Below are 18,594 nucleotides of genomic sequence, written 5' to 3'. Positions count from 1 at the left end.
AATGATGTGCATATTAAAATCCTTTTTTATATTAAACCTAGTATTATAATTGTTCAAAATGTTGCATTTATTATTGTCTGATGTTATGTTTAATAAATTCAAAACAATAATTTCCCCTCACTTCCGGTTAACCATAGAGTCTATAAATTTATGTCATGACAATTTTTGTAAGCAATAAAAATAATAAATATTGGATTGCAATATTGAAAAAAATCAACTCTAAATAGAATTTATAAACACTAGGTATTAAAAATTTATACAAATAGTTTCAATCTGAAGACACATTGAATCAAGTAATTATTTTATTTACAGCAATAATAAAACGCAAGCGGTCTTATCGCCCCCCCTCCCCGACTCCCGCCCTCGCGCGCATTTTGGCTACTGTCAAATGATTTGTTTATTTGTTAGGTTAGTTTTTATTCTACGCGCTAAAAAATGTTATTGTTATAAAAAATACAGATTTTTGACTAATATAGTTGAACATGTCCTATTCAGAATGATTATTTAGTATAAATCTATCAAACACCGACATTCTAGTTACAAAATTCGGTGGCCATCGAGATTACTGAATCTTCGTCAAAAAGTACGCGAATATTTTGTGCCAAATGGTTTTTGCATAATGTTATCACACAATGTATGAAGATGACAACATAACTTGTACTCCCAAGAGAAGTGCTCTAAGCGAAGTAACGAATTCATCGAGCTATGTGTCGCCAACAGCGAACTTGAAGCTGCTGACGAATGTCGCGCTGCAGTACCCCACGCCGCCGCCCAGCGCCGCGCACCGGAAGGAAAAGTCGCTGCAAATTTTATGCGACAGGTAAACGAGCTTTCTAGTCTTGGTCTTAGTCTTGAATTTTGTGACAAAATTCAAGACTAAAGCCACCAAAATGTGCAGAAGTTTTGTTCATAGCCGCAAATGCGATCTACAGTCAACACATAGCTCATTTGAAATGTTATGATTTCAGGTTTCTCACCTTGTACCCAATGCACGGCAATGGCACAGTGGAAATCCAACTGGACATAACCGCCGCCCAGCTGGGCGTGGAAAAGCGCCGCATGTATGACATCATCAACATTCTAGAAGCAATGCAGTGTGCCGTGCACAAGCGGAAAAACACCTACTTGTGGCACGGAGCCAACAGGCTCAACTCCTTCCTGCGAATGCTGAAGAAGCAAGGAGATCACCTTCAGCTGTCCGAGGCTCTGCGGGGTCGCGCTCCTAAACCACCTCCACCCAAACATAAGACTCTAGGTGTCTTGGCTCAAAGGTTCCTTATGTTGTTCCTGGTCGAACCACCTGTAAGTTCACATCTATACTTACCAATTGCATATTCTTATATAGATTCTTATTGGTATGTTTTGTTTTGTTGCTAACTTTGTCTGTTGATTCCAGAATACATTGATCAACTTGGAAATGGCTGTACGAGTGCTTATAGACACTTCCAGCAAGAGCAATGTGATCCTATCGCCAGAGCAGCTGGAGCGCCAACACAAGTCCAAGGTGCGGCGGCTCTATGACATTGCCAATGTATTCATTTCTATTGGTCTCATTGAAAAGGTCACAGGGAATCTTATATTGAAGAAACCAGTATTTAGATATGTGGGACCTATAAAACTGAAAAAGAATATAGTGAAAACCCCAGATTTAATTATGGCAGCCCCAATCACACCACTGACAGAGCCTAGTAGTCACACGAGGACGCCGGGTTGTCATGTGACGGTGCGCCGTTTTAGAAGGAAGCTGGAATTCACAACTCCGATCTCAAACAAAGAAGTAAAACACGGACTGGCCACGCCGCCCCCCACCCCCCTGCACAAGTGGGACGAGATCCTCCTTGTGGCCGACATGGAACTGACTAGAATTAACAATGGAGACATGTTGTGATTTTACTTCACATTACGTTCTTCACGAACCTAATGCTTTTAGACAGTTTTTCATTGTCATATTTATTACATATTATTTTTGTGATAGCTATATTTTGTCTAGGTAAACTATATCTCGTCTTCCGGGGCTGTATGAAATATTTTGATTGTATAAAATAATACTGGGATTGTTCCTGTATATTTAAATGTTATAAAATGTCGCTGAGAGCTGACAATAATGGAGTTATATACTGTCACATAGTGCAATTATCAACTTGTTAACATAAAAAGAGGTATAATATTTTATTCATATGTTAAGGTGTATTTGACTGCTTGTTGTAATGAATTATGATATTTTATTGACCTGGAGAGCATCTTTTATATAAAGTCTACAATTAGCATAAGGCGAATATGTACTTGACTATTCACTAGACTGAACTAAAATTTAATATGATGTTATCGCTTGCCCCAAACACAACATTTGACTACTAGATTTTATTACAATGATGTAATAACTTGAAATGGATTCTGTAATTTTCACTATTGAAAATGTATAGAGTCATACTTTTTTTCTATTTTGTTTTAAATTAGTTTATAATAATAAAGGACATGAACTTTTAAAACTGTTTTTCGTTTTCTTTTGATCAAAGAAACAAGGCTGTTATTGGATCTTGGACCCAAAGGCTACAATATTTTTGGCCCCGCTGAGCCCGAGGTAGGGCTACATAGTGTCAGATCGCACTATCATCACATTCATGGCTACATAGTGTCAGATCGCATCATCACATTCATGGCTACTGTCAGATCGCACTATCATCACAGATGCCAAACGTATTTGTCTGAATAAGAAACTCTCTGATTATTTATCGTATTTATTTAGATTTAGGTAATATATTTACAATGTGAAATGTAAGTAAACCGTACGTGCATAGCTAACTAGGCAGTACCAATATAGTTACTGTAGGCAAAGATTACGGAGTGTCCTGCCGTTTGACAAATAGCAAAAATTATGATTTACTAAAACTTTACTAATTAATAGATTAATATTATATGTAGCACCAATGAAACAAAATTAGAAAGACCAGAGTTAATACAGAATGCAATGGCAAAATTAGTCTAAAATTCTTACACGTACCGCATAGATGTAGTTCCATTAGCAATATACTAAAATGATTTTCAGTATGTGATCATCCATGAAACGGTTTAAACTAATTTAATTAGTTGACAAGATGTATGATGACCTACAAGTAGTATAACACATTACATTAAGAGGATTGGAGACTAAAGGTAACATTAACAAAGATTCAAAATGTAAGCGCTAATCTCATAATAGCATCTTTCAAAATTATATTTCTAATTCTAATACTTAGATCGAACCTACGCCACCTTATAGGTATCTATGTGGTGGGTATGATTATGTAGCGTAGAATTCAGATCTGTAGCTTAAATATGTAATCAATATAAATAACAAAATACAGGGTGTTAACTTAATTGCGTTGGAGCGGGAAATGGTAGATACAGCTGATGATACTGAACACGATAAGACATTAAAAAACGTATTTTATTTGCTTTAAGCTGACCAACATAAAACAGTTTTATTTAGTACATTTTAAAATTTCATAGTCACCCTATTCAGGTTTAGGTACGTTTGACAGAATGACCATGAACTTGAAAGCCAAGATCAAGGCCAAACAATTCAAAGCCAAGGTCAATAAAAAAGTATGCGTGCATCTGCACCACACTCGTGGAGCCACATCGTCAAGGTACCTACCGAGATTTTGGGTACTCAAAGTACCCAATCCATTGTAGACATTTCATTTTACTCCATAAGTATCACTTTATTGATACACAATTATCTTTTATGAATACAGAACATTTTCATTTTATGCTTCATAACATAGGTCACACGTATTCACAGCACAGCACAACATAAAACGAAATGAGGAACAAGGCTTGGTAATCAAAAGATAGAATTGTAGGTACCTTTTCCCTTTTAGGTAATAATTGTAAAAAATGATTGTAAACAAGTAAACAACAATGACTGACTGACAGACTAGATCCACAGAGAAGGTAATGACTATCATAAATACTCGATGATTATGATACGCAAGATTGTTATTATTCTACTGGTATTTAAAGTGAGGCCATACTTATTATGAGGATTTCCGTACTATTCGTCATCAAAGACGTCTCAATCGCAAGTACACAACACAAATCGAGATGAGCGAGTGTAAGTAAACCAATTCGTCATTGAAGTAGACCCTGTTATCATCCTGTTATGCATTGTGGTCTTTTATCTTTAGCTGCATACAGACCGGCCAAACGAACGCCAACGAACGGATTTTGTTGACCTTCGTTGCTCAATCTGCCCCTGTATCATGTATGATAAATGTCCATCGGTGGGCGTTCGTTGGGCCGGTCTGTACGCATCTTTAGGTAATAAAAGAAAAATAAAATGTGGTGAGTATCAAGGGTGAATACTAAACGCTTACCTTATTCTGAGTAAAAAGGTTTAATTATTGTTCTGAGCTCCTAGAAAGTCATAAATTATATTCTGTACGATCTATCAAACTTTATGACAATCAGCTGTTTAATTGTTGATTAGTATGTCATTAATCACCATGAATAATTTCAATTTTATTTAATAATTGTTATTACCTACTGTGTAATTAATTACAATCATAGTTACCTACATCAAATAAATTATGAAAAGTGAAGTTGATAACAAATTTACAGTGTGTGTTCTTTTGCAATCGAATGTCTCATTGGTTATGTGTTTGTGTAGGGTGACCATGTTTTTGATTAAGGTAAAACTTTCCACTTTACTTTAGACTTTAAACATAAATATTCGAGATTCTGATGTTTTTTTTCTTAGAAACGTGCTTGGTTAGACTAATACTAACCCCCATTTCCCGCTCAAACGCATTCTAGTTAACACCCTGTATATTATATTCAGAAATAATCTAACATTAGTACAATACAATTATTAGGTACACATCACAAATCTTAGAGACAGAATTTTAAACGCTGCCGCCGCGCCGTTGTGTCGCCGTCCGCCCCAAAGATTTTTAACAGCCCTGCTATAGACTGTTGCAAAAGTGGTATAAGTAGTAAGTGGAAAGGGGTGACTCCGGACCACGAAATTCGCGATATTTTTTATTCACAAAACTTTAGTAAAGGCAGCAGAAACTTTTTAGACGAATTACCAAAAGTAGTGCACAATGACCCCCTGAGTCACCGCCTTTCCGTTTACCACACCGCTTTATCCACCTCCCCTATATAGCCCGTAACATCTAAATCCCGTGCCTCGTTGCCATGTCGTGCACCAGCGGCAGGGGCGGCTCCAGTCGGCCCGGGGGCGGCAACATTCGGCCCGGGGGCGGCGACAGGCGGGCCGGGGGCGGCAGGTACAGCGGCAGGGGCGTCTGTCAGACCTGCTCGATCATGGCGAACCGCTCCTGGTCGTCGGCCACTGGGAGCGCCTCTGCGTCGTAGAAGCCGGCGTGGAGGGCTACCACTGTCACTGTTGCGCCTGGGGAGAGGGGGGGAGAAGAAATTACAATGTTGCATTTATGAACGAATGATAAGATAAGAATAAGAGCGCGTTCATACTTCCTTGAAATAGCTCATCAACCCAGTGGTATAGCTAGTTTGAATGTGAAAAATAAATAAAAAATACTTTACAGGTCGGGCACACTCCGGGTCTGGGACTGACAGATACAGCAGAAACGTCACTCGGAAAACTCTTATCATGCACCCTCATTTTTCACTCACGCACACTTAAAAAGTGATTTAACACAGTCATGGTTTCATCAATTCCGCGGCAGTTGACCTTCCTTCAGGCCACTTCTTCACTTAATAAAATTATGGACGCGTGACAAGGACAGACATAATAATCTCTAGCTATCGCAATGTAACTCAGTAAGGGTGAGGCCACACGAGCGTAATTTTGTGAGTTGTACGCGGGGACGAGGAGGGCGGGGACGTTACTCGCTCCCCTCGTCCCCGCGCACACTTTTCTGCCGCGCACAACTCACAAAATTACGCTCGTATGTCCTCGCCCTAACGGTCCGCTTGTTCATATTATTTATCTAGTTATCTTGGAAGAAGTTTAGTTAAGTTACCTAGCACCCAGAACAGCACGGCGCCCGCGCCGGCCAGCCAGCAGATGGCCATGGAGCCCGCGGCCGCCACCAGGTACTGGTGCGTCTTTGTCAGCTCGTACCCCCCGATCTGGAGGCGTGAGGTGGTGGGGTTAGATTATGTATGGTTGGCTAGTAAAGTCGGTAATGGAATGTTTTTGTCGAGGTATAAAAAGACAAGTGTATAGGCTTGATATTAGAAAAAAACTTCTTTAAAATATAATTAATCAAAATATTGGAGTGGAGGAGGAGTGGAGTGGAGCATAGACTTATGGTATATACTAAGTCTATGGGTATAAGTAAAGTAGGATAGGTAGATAATTAAGGTAGTAAAGGAACAAACAAACTGCATGCTGCAAGGAGCTGAAATAAATTCTTGATGATTAAACAGTATAATTATGTGGTATCTAATGTTGATCCAACAAAAATAAATAAGTAACAACTACGTAAAACTTACTTTAGGCTGCAAAAATTAAGCACAAAACTTTATTGCAAACAAAAGAAAAATTAAAATTTATTTGTAGTATCAGTATAAGGTGTTTCTGACGTTACCTTCCATGTGTTGGGTCCTGAGGTGAGTTTGCGGTACCCGAAGAAGCTGGCCACCATGGCAATCAACAGCAGTGGAGATGTTATTCTGAAGTTACACAAAAGAAAATAGTTTTAATTCATAATAGGAAAAAATGGCAGGCAAGGACAAAAAATTTACTTTGTACACCTTATTATACTTACCTATCCCAAGTGTTACGATCATCATCAGCGTATGCAGTCAACCCACTGCAGGGTATAGTGTAGTAGTTTATAATATTTATTAAGATAAAAAAAATCTAAATTGTCTCTGAATCCTAAGGAAATTATAATTTAACAATTCTGGCTGTTGCTGAGTAAAAAAATACATTTACTTACAAACAATAAGCGAAGAGTATCAGGAACACGACGAGGTAGTTGGCCTGGAAGTACTCCACGTTGCGGTAGAAGCGGCGCGTCAGCCGCGGCAGCGACGCCGGCACCTGCAGACATGTCAACAATAGTGTTGATTACTAGGATAAACACTAGGCCTGAAGTTAATATGTTAAGATTATATTCTATAAGTACAATTATTTAGTAGACATGACCCTATTTGATCATAATATTGCAAAGCAATAAGGCCACCTAATGGCCTACGCAAACCAGGATGGCATGGCAAGTGCTTTTAATTTTTTCTAATGGACATTCAACAATAATTTTACAAAAAATCCCTTTCAATTAAAAAAGCCACCTATTGAGTAATATCCAGTATAGGTATGAATGTTATTTGTGTTCTGTTAATGTTAAATCAATAAAGTAGTATTCTATTCTATTCAAATATCCTTCCACCCAAAGTTTATGACAAATTAAAATTGATGGTGGTTTCATTTATGATACACATACATATATATACACTACAATAATGTAAAAGTAATATACCTTGAAGTTGTCAGTAGCCACAAACTGAGTCCACGGCCGCCGAGTGGCCAGCAGTCCCATGATGATAGCAGGACCCGCTCCATTGCGAACATGCTGCAGTAATCTTAGAAAATAAACAATAATTGCTTAAAATGTAGCAAAAAATTTATAATGGTAAAGCCAAAATGTATAAAAAACATTGGTTAGTAGTTCCAGTGTTCTACTGCAGTTAAATGTGAGGACAATTCGATTTCAAAACTGTATAAAATAAGAATAAATTCAATACAAGATTGATGCCTACTAATATGTCACTTATTCATCTGCAGTGCACAATAGAAACTTAGTAAGATTTAATTATAAGTGTTCATTTTAATGCTCAGTCTATAAAATGAGAAACTACTATTTGGGCTCATTTTGGCATTAGCTCTGCTATTAAACAATATTATAAATCAGTGATTTTATATTACAAATAATTACAATCATTGACAAAAGTGTAAACCTCTGCAAAATGAAATGATGTTTTTTGAGAATTTAGCTAGAGATGTTATATGTAACGTAGCTGAAAGTACAGTACGAAAATGAACGTGTATGCATGGTGATGATAACAGCAAAATCCAATAGCTAAGCTTTGAACACGTATAGTTATTGGTTAGTAGAAACTTACAATTCAACTTCATTGACATACTTTTGTAAACCTCTCTTTTCCGTTGTTGCATTCATTTCTCCAGATAGTTCAATATTTACAGCCTCACTCATTTTGAAATATATTTTTTGGTATAGTTTATATACGATTATCGGCACAACAATGAAAATATTTGAAAATTTCTAATTCAGCAACGCAATCGCATTCGTAAATCGTAACAACTCGCAAAACGTCAAAATGTAAATGTCAAATAGAGTTATGTCAGTGTCACCGTGGAATCAACTCTGTGGTCAATCTTGGAAAAGTTTTATTTGTTGCTTCGTTAGTGCAAGTTGCAACTATGCACTTTATTGCAAAGAACTTTATTGCTTCACCAAATACATTATAAAACTATTAAAAGGTAAAGTCTTATTTAAGTTTCATTTAAGTCTCCAGTTTATCAAAACGGCATCGGCATGGCAGGCACTTACAAACAGTCCATAAAATAATAACGGCCTCCCTTGTGCAGATTACGTTCACTACTCTGTGGATGTAACAGCTGATTTTGACGTTTGAGATTGCCAGTGCCTGCCTGTGCCTGCGTGTTTTCTTTTCTAGTTTTCTGTTTTGTTAGGTTTACATTACAAAAAAAGATCTTATAAATTTAACTAATCGCTCGAAAACTATTAAGTTGTAAAAACTAGTAAGTGTATCGCATATTATTATTAACGTAAGTAAGTCTCAGATCACGGTAAACATACAATAATCCTTAATAAAAATGCATAAACACACACGACACTAATTTAGTTGATTGATGCTGATTTTCTAGTCAATGAAGTTTAAATAAGTTCCTTGGAATTAAAGTACAAATTACCATTCCATAGGAATGATGGAACATGTAAATATATTAGAATAGAATAAGTAAATATTTTGATTTTAAATGCTAATACTCTGCCGCGCCGCAGAGCTACCACCTAAGAAATAGAATAGTTTGAATAGAATTGGTCTAAGCCTAGAGGAAAATCTAAATAGACCGAACTAAAACTCCCAGAGAACAGTGTTTTTGAATTATCACAGACTGCAAAAGTGTCTTTCTATACTTAAAACAAATTAAGTAGGCCATACACAACACAGTCTGGTGTACTGGAAAGGTCTGCTTGGGTACTCTGGTTCACTGGAAGGGTTAATTGGAAAGAATTGATTGTGGTCCAATTGCCTGCCTATGTCTAAAAACTGCACAGGTCTATCCCCACACACATTCCGGTATACCTGCACATGCACAGGCAGACCTCTCTGTAAAACTGGACTGTATCTGATGCCATTCGAATCTCAATCTAAAATATATTCTTTTTCATTTACAGTTTAATTGACGCCACAAAATTGGAAAATGGCATCTACCTCCCTCTCAACAGAAGACGAAGAGTTCCTAGCCAAGTGTGAGGAGGAGCTCAAACACAGATTCACTGAGAAAGATGAAGAGTACATGAAGGTGTTTAACTCTGAGCCTTCAGTGCCGCCGATAATAGAGTCCTGGTGGGTGCCGAACAACGACGGGCGACGGCGGAATCGCCCCCCGCCTTACGCGAGGCAGGGCGGGCGCGAGGGCGGCGGCGGCGGGGGCTACCGCGAGCGCGACTCCGGGCGGGACTATCGCGAGCGGGACTCAGGTCGAGACAGGTACCAGCGCGGGTACTCCGATAGAGGATACGAAGACAGAGGACACCAGGGCTACAACCGGCGGCCACGATACTAACTCCTTTGATACGTTAAAATAAAATAAAAGTATTTTCTCAAAATAATATATTTTTCAATTATTATGGCTTGATGACATTTTAACAACTTAGACATTAATTCACCAATAAAATGATAGTGAATAATAAATAATAGGTTCATTAAATTTCTCAATGCTACTCAACAACGCTAGTGATATCATAAATTTGTAACAATAATTAATTATGCCGATATAGTTTATATAAACCTAAGTCCTGCGGTAATACATTTATGTTGCACTCAATCTATATGTAACAGTGTAAGTAGGTATGTCTAATACAGTGGCGCGGACGCCGCGGCCCACCGGGTCAGCTCAACGAGTGGTTTGGCCAAATGCCTCCATTAATCTCAATTTTTACACTATCGGAACTTTCAATTTGGCTTCGGCTAAGAGAATACATTTATATGGAACATAAGATTATACACATTCAGTTAACCACTAGTTGAAGTTCCAGAACAAAAATCAACCTCACAGCTCCGAGCTTCAGAAGCTCTCAACATGTACTTCATCCTCCGTCTGATCCGTCCTGGTGACTCGGCACATCACACTAAGTGACACAATTACTAAGCACAGTGACGATTACACTCATCAAGCTTTCTAAGATATATATTTAAAACTTCTCCACTATTTTTAATATTAAATATTGGCTACTCTCTGTATTGAAGCGTTACATCAAAAATAATTTAAATATTCCTTAATTTAATCAATAAACAAAACTTACAATCCTCGCTAGTCTATGGTGCGTACACGGCACGAAATAAGCTTATAGTCAGACCGGCTAACTAACGAAACTTCACTATACAACAAAATGCAACCATATTAACTCAAATCACAGTGAAAGTGTAACATACGTCCACTAACTTAACATTATGACTCAACACAATCATACACGACAAATCATTATACAAAAACCACTACAAGTAAACGCCTGGGCCCCGTAGGAAGAGCTCTGCTTCGCGAAGTCACATAAAAGTATTATTTGTAAGCAGTAATAAAGTTGAGTATTTATACTTCAAACATAGTACAATAATACTGTCGCAGGGTCTCCCACGGGCGCCGGGCGGGCCGGGGCTGCGGCCGCCGAGGGGCCTCCGACAAGATATGGATATTCCGTTTACGGCACCTATTAACTTCAATATCTATTCAATCGTTAATAATAACACCAATAATACGGCGCTAACACATGTAATGATTGATCTGTTAGATAAATTTCTACATAACATTATACACAGTTTTTTTTTTATTACAAATATTTTTCTTCAATATATTTAAATTTTCTTATACAACAACGCACAGTAGTAATTGTTTGAATTGACATGTAATCGTTAGCGGGGCGTCCGAGGCCGCTCCCCGTGGTACTCACGAATGACAATTGACTAGTATAACGCACTTGCCTGGCGCGGCGGCGCGCGCGCGCTACAGCCTTCTCTAAATTCGACAAGGGTGAAAACATTGGTCGGGTTAAACGTATGACTAGGAGCTCAAGTCACAGCGTAAAGTAGAAAACTCCCTCGGTCGTAGAGAAGGTGACTATAAGTGGTAGGTATAGGTGGCAGGGGGGGGTGATTCAGATGAAGGTCCAGCACTCCATGATCTTGACGATGAAGTCCTCTCGCGTGGAGAGCGGCTCGTTGCCGTACGTGTCGCAGGCCTGCGTGCGGCCCAGGTACAGGTCGCCGTCCAGCCACAGACCGAACTTGCCGCTGAGGAACAGGAAAAGGATTGTTAAACATAGATGCATCGACCATAGGTGCCTAATAGTAGGATTGAGTGAAGACAACGAACTATGATAATTATACCATATTGATGATAATTACGCAAACAAAACAGTTTTTTGCTTTTCTACTATCTTTTGAGTATTTAAAATTTGCCATAACGCTGCCATTCCGAGGATAAAACAGTCATCTTTATCAAACCCATAATTTCCCGTAGGGGGCAAAGGGCTTATCTGATATCTCAATTTTAGGTGAAATTAAAAAGCAACTTACTCTCCGGCGCCGATAGATATGTTGTCGTTGTTCCCGCGGATGAAGTACATGTTCTCCCCGGTCCAGCCCCAGTACTTGAACTTGGTCTTCACTGGCTTCGGTGCTGGTGGCTCTGGAAACAACAAATACATAAAATCAATCAATAAACACATTTGAAATGTCCTACATATTTTATGCAGATATAAGTCGGGGGATTGTACCGATTTTTATTAATCATAGCTCATAATTAATCAGAACATTTCTGATGTTACAAAGAAAAACTGAAAATCCACATTCGTCCTGTCCTTCTGTTTCACAGCCCTTTTCTTTCCACAAACACACACCATAACTACTGTCTTTTACAGAAAACAATATCAAAACCAACCTTCTTTCTCTTCCTCCTTATCCTCCTTGGCCTCCTCCTCTTTACCCTCCACCTCCTTGGGTTTCTCCTCGACAGGTGAGACCTTGGGTGTCTCGCCCGCGGCCGGCTCCACCCGCTGGAAGGAGAACACGAAGGACTCGCCGGTGCCGTAGAAGTGCTCTGAAGGGTGCAGCGCGCACGAGGTTAGGGCGCCGAATACCTGCAAATATAATTTTGGTTGGTTACAAAAGTTGGCATTTTTCGGGCGTGGATGTCAGTGTCCTGTGATATACTTTAAATGGGTGGTTTTAGATATCTCTAAAGTAATGTAAGAACATCTGAATTTACATGGTTTCATTGGTCTCTTTACAAATACTACAATGGGATTGCTTTATCTTTTGATTGGCGGATAATAGATACCTAATGCATGTCACATACCTACATAAATAAATACCTACAATACAAATGATAAATAAACAATATCCAAGACAAACACAACTATTGTAGGCAGGATTCGAACCCGCGTCAGCAAAATTCAGAACCGCCATTGCTATGGTAACATCAGGAGAGGAGTACGGCTAACGCTACAGTGTACTACTCGTGCGAATTACCTATCTGTGCACCTGGCCAGCAAGAACCAGGGGTCACGCCGGGTACGCCAAAGCTAGTTAATATGCCCTCTGGTTTTGTTTCTTTGAGTCGTAGGCTCCAACTCACGTTATTATCAGTGTCTATCTATCAGTATCTAGTGCATAGCGTCTCCCTGCAGGCGGGAGAGGTTCCAGCCGTCTAGACACATGATCAGACCGAATGGCATAGTGGTTAGTGACCCTGACTACTGAGCCGAAGGTCCCGGGTTCGATTCCCGGCTGGGGCAGATATTTGTTTAAACACAGATATTTGTTCTAAGGTCTTGGGTGTTGATATTTATATTTAGTATCTATCTATCTATGTATTTGTGTAGATATATCAGCTGTCCGACACCCATAACACAGGTTCTGCCTAGCTTGGGGTCGGATGGCCGTGTGTGAGATGTCCCCATATATTTATTTATTATTTATTTATTTTATCAGACTCACGTTGTTGTCAGTGTCCTGTATGACGAGCAGCACGGGCTAGCTTTACCCTACTCCCTAGGTTCAACATCATCATCATCAGTTAATTCGCATTCAGACTCACGTTGTTGTCGGTGTCCTGTATGACGAGCAGCACGGGCGTGTCGACCCGCTGCATCTTGCGGTACATGGAGGCGAGCGAGAAGCCGTGCTGGCTGGTGCTGAAGGCCAGCGACCACATGTAGCCCTGCGCGCGCGCCGGTAGCACGCCGCATAGCTTCTCTCTGGAGAGACGAGAGGTTTATGTTGGAGAGAGTTGAGGTAGAATTTAGGGGGGTACCCGAACACTAATAAATGTATCGAAGCCAACTATATGTATTTACTTAGTACCTATATGTTTCAAAGCTTCAGAATTCTTACTCTTATTACCTCTGGAAACATCTCCAAATTTCAATACAAAGTTGTGTTAGGTACTTGCGTTAGAATCATAGTAAGACGAAAAAAGTTGGTTTCATCCGATGTGCACGAAAACACGGGCATTTCTATGTTTATGGATTTCTTGTTCGAAAATTAAAACACTACCGCCGTTTTCGTGCTCATTCTTTTTCAGTATTTCTATGATTTAACTCAACTTTGTGAAAATTTAGATTTGTGTCTTATCTACAAAGATAGACTAGGTATATGGGTTTGTTCCCATAAAAAGTTGGCAGCGAAAATAGATGCCTGTCTAGTGTATGAAAATAATAAAGGAGAAGTTAATTTATTACCTTTTGTACCTATTCACTACCGTTACAGCTACAGCACTTGCCTTTGTGCGTCTTATTTCAGTAGATTATGGTTTTCTTTCACACAGACACTTGTTTTAATTTACTGTTTACCATTTCCGAAAGTGAATATAATTGTTCTCTTAAACGTAAAATTACGGAAATTACTCTTTTGAATAATAATTATTAATGGAATGAAAAGTAAAGCGAATTTCCAAAAGGAGTAGAACAAATGACTCCCTGAGTTACCCCCTTTTCGCTTCCTACACAACTTTTGCAACACTCTGGATAGGGCCTCGAGTAGGTTTTTCTAAACCAATCAAGCAGTAAAAATTATATGGCGCGGAGCTAGTGCAGCGCAAGTACCGCTAGGTGGCGACTCCCGCAAATTCGCTTTGCTCGCTACTACTCGAACGGTGTAAAAAGTCGCACTCCGCATGCAGTTTCATATTATATGTATAGTAATGTCTGTACTAACCTGTGCTCCAGCGTGAATATCTCGGAGGTGCCTATGAGGTCTGGCGGACAGAACTCCATGTCCACCGAGGCCCCAGACGAGTAGAGCGCGCGCCGCAGCTCATCGCTCATCGACAACACCTGCGAACACACAACACAACGTATAAGTAACCTGAAATACCTTGAGACATCCCTGCCACGTCATTTTAGGATGTTCTCCTAGCAATATCTACAACAATCCGCCTATAGATACGGAACACGGGAATACACCAATCAGAAGGCAGCTTTGAGTGACAGCCAACAGTGGCGCCATCTAATTAGCTATCCATTTTTCCCGTATCCCGTATTTCGTAGCTATTGGCGCGAATCTTTGTAGATGTTACTAAGAGAAAAAATTACCAGTTTATCCAGTCTAATAGACGTTCAATAAACGGCATGTTGTAAAGAGCCTGTCTGGCTCAGAATAAAGTGGACTGTTATGTAGGAGGGAACGATATTGTCTATTTAATTGGCACATAACTAAGTTGCGGTAATGGCAACCGAATGCAAATATTGTCTATTAGTGCGTGACAGAGAAGAATTTAATATTAGACCAATCGCATTTACAATAAATTATAATACCCACCTAGACAGTATCTATACTTAGATAAATATCAGTCTCACGTTATTATTATTCTTGCTGTTAAAAAGTGGTGGCTTTGAATAGAAGATGCCAACAAAATCCTAAGAAATTAATGAATTCGACTAAATTTTTCATTGTTAACAAGGTTTACAAACACCGAAGTTAGTTTAAATTTATGGAAAATTTGCCACAGTAAATAAATATAAACATAGTTATATCAACTTGACTATTTAATAATATATTTTTAAAAATCTGTGTTTAAATTGTACCCAGCACGGCATCGCAACTTTGTTGTCAGAAAAGATCGAGGTAATGGCAGTGCGTGAGACAGGAGCTGGGACTTCCTTGCCAATAATTACACGCTTGCTGGACAGCTGTCAAATGAAAGCTGAGTCCATCATAGCTATTATGTAATATCTATGTGATTACACACCATTTTGCAATACACTGGCAACATGACAAATAGTTAATCATAATTACATAGGTAATTATATCTAAGTACTTAATGAATTTTCACCTATTTCACATTCCTATTTATACAGATACTTATCCCATATAGTATAGGTACAACTAAAGAGATAGACCGACTCAAAATTTGAGATCATAAAAACTATGTATAATTATCATAACATTAAACAGCAAGGTACAAAATGAAATCGATCCAAAAATCGTAATTAGAAGGTAAAAACTTCGAGCGCATTCAAAATGAATATGGATGCAAATATGATTCCAATCAGATGAGATCGAAAATGACAATAACATGCCAATTAACAAACAATTTAATGAGATTTTATACATATCATGACATGATAGATGCATATGATTAATGAATGATCGATATTAGAAATAAGTATTAACAAACTCAGAGTTTCGGAAATCTTTACTTTAAAACGACATGTGAATGAAAGACGGCACTTTGAATATTCTAGAGACATTCCTTTCACTCTTTACAACGTGAATGATGAGTGGAAGGAACGTCTATAGACGTACGCATGTGAGGCCAATGCCGTCTCCAACGAACCATGGGTGGGGTGGCGTGATGCATTCATAGCATAGGTTAAATATTACTAGCGAAGATGAACTCTTGAACAATCTTTGTGTATATTCAAACGATGGCTGGTTTCTAGACGTTACGTCTATGTCTAGGATTGTTCATTTATGCGTAGTAATATCGAATCTATGATTTAGAATCACTACAGTTCACATTGTAACAAGTAGGATCATATAATTCATAATCACATAACAAATAGTGGGTGCACTACTAGATCTAAACAAAACATGTGCTGTTCTAGGTAACAGATAACATCATCTTAGCCGGGCTTCAGCTGAATTTACAGACCTCTTAACGAAGGTTCAATCAAGATATATTTCATACACATCTTAAATAACCCTGTGAAAAAAAATATTAAAATAAAGTTTGTGTCGTGTTTAAACCAACCGCGATTGTTAGTCAATGCGAAAACACGAAGCGCGCTGGGAATTTAAATGAGTTGGTATTTACACGTAAGAACTTGTGAACTTCCAGACATTTCGATAAGCACTAAATGCTCATTAAATGGTCGAAAAATTCACCGTTGCAAGACGATTGTCATTCGAAGCATTGTGGCCATATTGAGTAAGCATTCGGGGCAAGATTTCTGGTTCACTGTGACAACAGTCCGTTAAAACTATACGGGAAATATTCACGGTTCGAGCAATAGAGCTTCAATTACCTGGCAGATTGAATGTATAGTCGCTCGTCGTTTGTTCGCGAGATTGGTTTGATAGTCGTGTATGGAGTGTAGACTGCTGCGTCTCCTCGCCGCGCTGACCACGAGCAGGCCCGCGCGACGGTAGTGTTTAACCAATAAGCGAGTCAGACCGCGGAGCAGACGAATCATCGTATTTTTTAATTTCCTCGCTTAATACATTAAACCGCATTAAAGCAAGCGAGCAAAAAATATAGGCGAACACACTGTAAGGAATAATAACGGCAGGTTTTCACTTTATGTTTCTGCCGCAATATATTTATGTTGCAAAATCTACGTTGAACACTTACAAAAACTGTAGGATGTGGCTATTTAATTTTACGAAACATTTAATTATTAGAATATTTCAGTTTTTAGTTTGAAGTTTTTAGTCATAGTTACGAGGCGGTTTCTTTGTCAGTGTCCCGAATTGTCCAATTTACGGTTGAATGCCATAAAGCACCATTTTGATGTCCTTTCTCGACCTCATTTAGAAAATTAACAAAAATTAAGATCAACAGTACTGGCTGTGTCGACGCGTCCGCGGTTACTACTGAAGGACCTGAAGCCTGAAAGTACTGGAACAATTATTATGATGATATAAATAAACTTATCTTAATCTTTTATTTATATTCACCTTGTTGTTGTTAAGTAAATATTTGGCAATAAAATCGGCGATACGATAAACGTGCGGAATTATTAGCCTTTGTTTTAGATAACTGTACTGTTGTTCTACATAAAAAATACCATAAAACTACAATCCAATATAAAATATTCCTACAATCCTTACGACATTGTATTACCTACGTCTACGTCACAGAACAGTTTTATCTTCGTCTGCAGTAACCGAGACCCCGAGCTAAAGGACCGTGACCCCATCACGATACTGACTGATAACTCATCTCATAAATAAACAAAGAAACTCTTTTAATAGACGTACGAATAATTATATGAACGATACTTGGAATGCACAAATATGAGAAAAAATGCCTACCTAGGTATTTACTTCTGGCTCTCATCTCAGCAAAATAACTGGCTTTAGCCAAAAGACTTATGTAGGTACATAGTTAGTATTTATTTCCTCTATGGGTCTAACCTCTTTTTGTCTGTGGAATATTCACTAATTTACAAAGCAGTACTGAAGTAAAACTTAGTGAGTTATTCTATTGCCACCTTCTGCTACTGAAACTGAAACATCAACAAATTTTATATGAAATTCTTGGCTTCGCCTCATAAAATTGATGATTGGACAGATCTGCGCAGCAAGGAAACAACAAAGCATTGCCTGCTTGACATTAATCAGTGTATTGAGTGATTATTAACAATTATTTATAGCAAAAACATAATTAAAATCATTAATAAATCAATTATTTATTACACAAGCAAATTCAATGGAATCATCACTAATTATAAAGTATCTAATATCCGATGAATCGTTGAAGATTTAAATAAATTAAGTGATAAGTAGGTACTACCTGTTGATCATAAAATTATTTAAAATATTTCATGTATTATTTTATCATACACCGATATCTTTCTTTGCTAAAATAGTGAAGTAGCTCAAACATTCATAGTCAATTCAATTCAATTATTAATAGTCATTACATGGTACTCGTATGAAGTAAAAATCGATCATTTATTTAAGTATATAAATTTTCAAAGAGCTGCGTATATTGAATTAACATTTTCAGTCAACAAGGGGGTCAGTCGTGGTGACCTTTAAAAAAGTGACATATTCAATATTCATTGTGTATTTAGGAAGTAAAGTCTAGACCTTGCACGCGCACGGTCATTCGCCTTTCTCTCTATTTAT

General features: G+C 38.3%; 4 protein-coding genes across 26 annotated transcripts in view; 2 read left to right on the top strand and 2 right to left on the bottom strand.

Annotated features, from left to right (window-relative positions):
• The first annotated feature begins 359 nt into the window (after positions 1–359).
• LOC105382477 (transcription factor E2F7) lies at positions 360–2,489 on the top strand. The gene is made up of 3 exons (XM_011552368.3): positions 360–820; positions 969–1,302; positions 1,397–2,489. The coding sequence occupies exons 1-3, from the start codon at positions 633–635 to the stop codon at positions 1,886–1,888; spliced, it is 1,014 nt and encodes a 337-aa protein (XP_011550670.1). The 5' UTR covers positions 360–632; the 3' UTR covers positions 1,889–2,489.
• A 2,321-nt stretch (positions 2,490–4,810) lies between these two features.
• On the bottom strand, positions 4,811–8,312 carry LOC105382478 (prenylated Rab acceptor protein 1). 2 transcript variants are annotated; one of them, XM_048625774.1, is made up of 6 exons: positions 8,098–8,312; positions 7,455–7,557; positions 6,915–7,018; positions 6,561–6,645; positions 5,991–6,099; positions 4,811–5,398 (listed from the first exon to the last, which is right to left on the bottom strand). In XM_048625774.1, the coding sequence occupies exons 1-6, from the start codon at positions 8,187–8,189 to the stop codon at positions 5,295–5,297; spliced, it is 597 nt and encodes a 198-aa protein (XP_048481731.1). In that variant the 5' UTR covers positions 8,190–8,312; the 3' UTR covers positions 4,811–5,294. The 2 variants fall into 2 exon arrangements, with proteins under 2 accessions (XP_048481731.1, XP_048481732.1); XM_048625775.1 differs by having other exon boundaries at positions 8,119–8,312.
• A 304-nt stretch (positions 8,313–8,616) lies between these two features.
• On the top strand, positions 8,617–9,854 carry LOC119691228 (RNA guanine-N7 methyltransferase activating subunit). 3 transcript variants are annotated; one of them, XM_038108180.2, is made up of 2 exons: positions 8,617–8,758; positions 9,417–9,854. In XM_038108180.2, the coding sequence occupies exon 2, from the start codon at positions 9,443–9,445 to the stop codon at positions 9,806–9,808; it is 366 nt and encodes a 121-aa protein (XP_037964108.2). In that variant the 5' UTR covers positions 8,617–8,758; positions 9,417–9,442; the 3' UTR covers positions 9,809–9,854. The 3 variants fall into 3 exon arrangements, with proteins under 3 accessions (XP_037964108.2, XP_037964107.2, XP_037964109.2); XM_038108179.2 differs by having other exon boundaries at positions 8,636–8,785; XM_038108181.2 differs by having other exon boundaries at positions 8,644–8,789.
• LOC105382504 (TLD domain-containing protein 2) overlaps positions 9,841–18,594 on the bottom strand; it is a 94,712-nt gene continuing 85,958 nt past the window's right edge. For 19 of the 20 annotated variants that reach the window (XM_038108166.2, XM_048625772.1, XM_038108171.2 and 16 more), the window contains 5 exons: positions 14,455–14,573; positions 13,337–13,496; positions 12,179–12,377; positions 11,815–11,926; positions 9,841–11,529 (listed from right to left, as the gene is read on the bottom strand). In XM_038108166.2, the coding sequence (XP_037964094.2) occupies positions 11,394–11,529; positions 11,815–11,926; positions 12,179–12,377; positions 13,337–13,496; positions 14,455–14,573 (726 nt within the window). In that variant the 3' untranslated portion in view covers positions 9,841–11,393. Of the gene's footprint in view, positions 11,530–11,814; positions 11,927–12,178; positions 12,378–13,336; positions 13,497–14,454; positions 14,574–16,766; positions 16,950–18,594 lie in introns of those variants that run through there. The other variant, XM_038108174.2, reaches the window with a different exon arrangement.

Source organism: Plutella xylostella, chromosome 15 (genome assembly GCF_932276165.1).
Source record: "Plutella xylostella chromosome 15, ilPluXylo3.1, whole genome shotgun sequence".
Lineage (NCBI taxonomy): Eukaryota > Metazoa > Arthropoda > Insecta > Lepidoptera > Plutellidae > Plutella > Plutella xylostella.
This window is presented reverse-complemented; position numbering and strand designations above follow the sequence as displayed.

Coding starts and splice junctions, on each gene's coding strand:
- LOC105382477 (XM_011552368.3), top strand. CDS start 633: ATGTATGAAGATGACAACATAACTTGTACTCCCAAGAGAAGTGCTCTA. Junction 821..968: donor CTGCAAATTTTATGCGACAG/GTAAACGAGCTT, acceptor TTATGATTTCAG/GTTTCTCACCTTGTACCCAA. Junction 1,303..1,396: donor TGTTCCTGGTCGAACCACCT/GTAAGTTCACAT, acceptor TGTTGATTCCAG/AATACATTGATCAACTTGGA.
- LOC105382478 (XM_048625774.1), bottom strand. CDS start 8,189: ATGAGTGAGGCTGTAAATATTGAACTATCTGGAGAAATGAATGCAACA. Junction 7,558..8,097: donor TATGTCAATGAAGTTGAATT/GTAAGTTTCTAC, acceptor TTATTTTCTAAG/ATTACTGCAGCATGTTCGCA. Junction 7,019..7,454: donor TGGCTACTGACAACTTCAAG/GTATATTACTTT, acceptor ACATGTCTGCAG/GTGCCGGCGTCGCTGCCGCG.
- LOC119691228 (XM_038108180.2), top strand. CDS start 9,443: ATGGCATCTACCTCCCTCTCAACAGAAGACGAAGAGTTCCTAGCCAAG.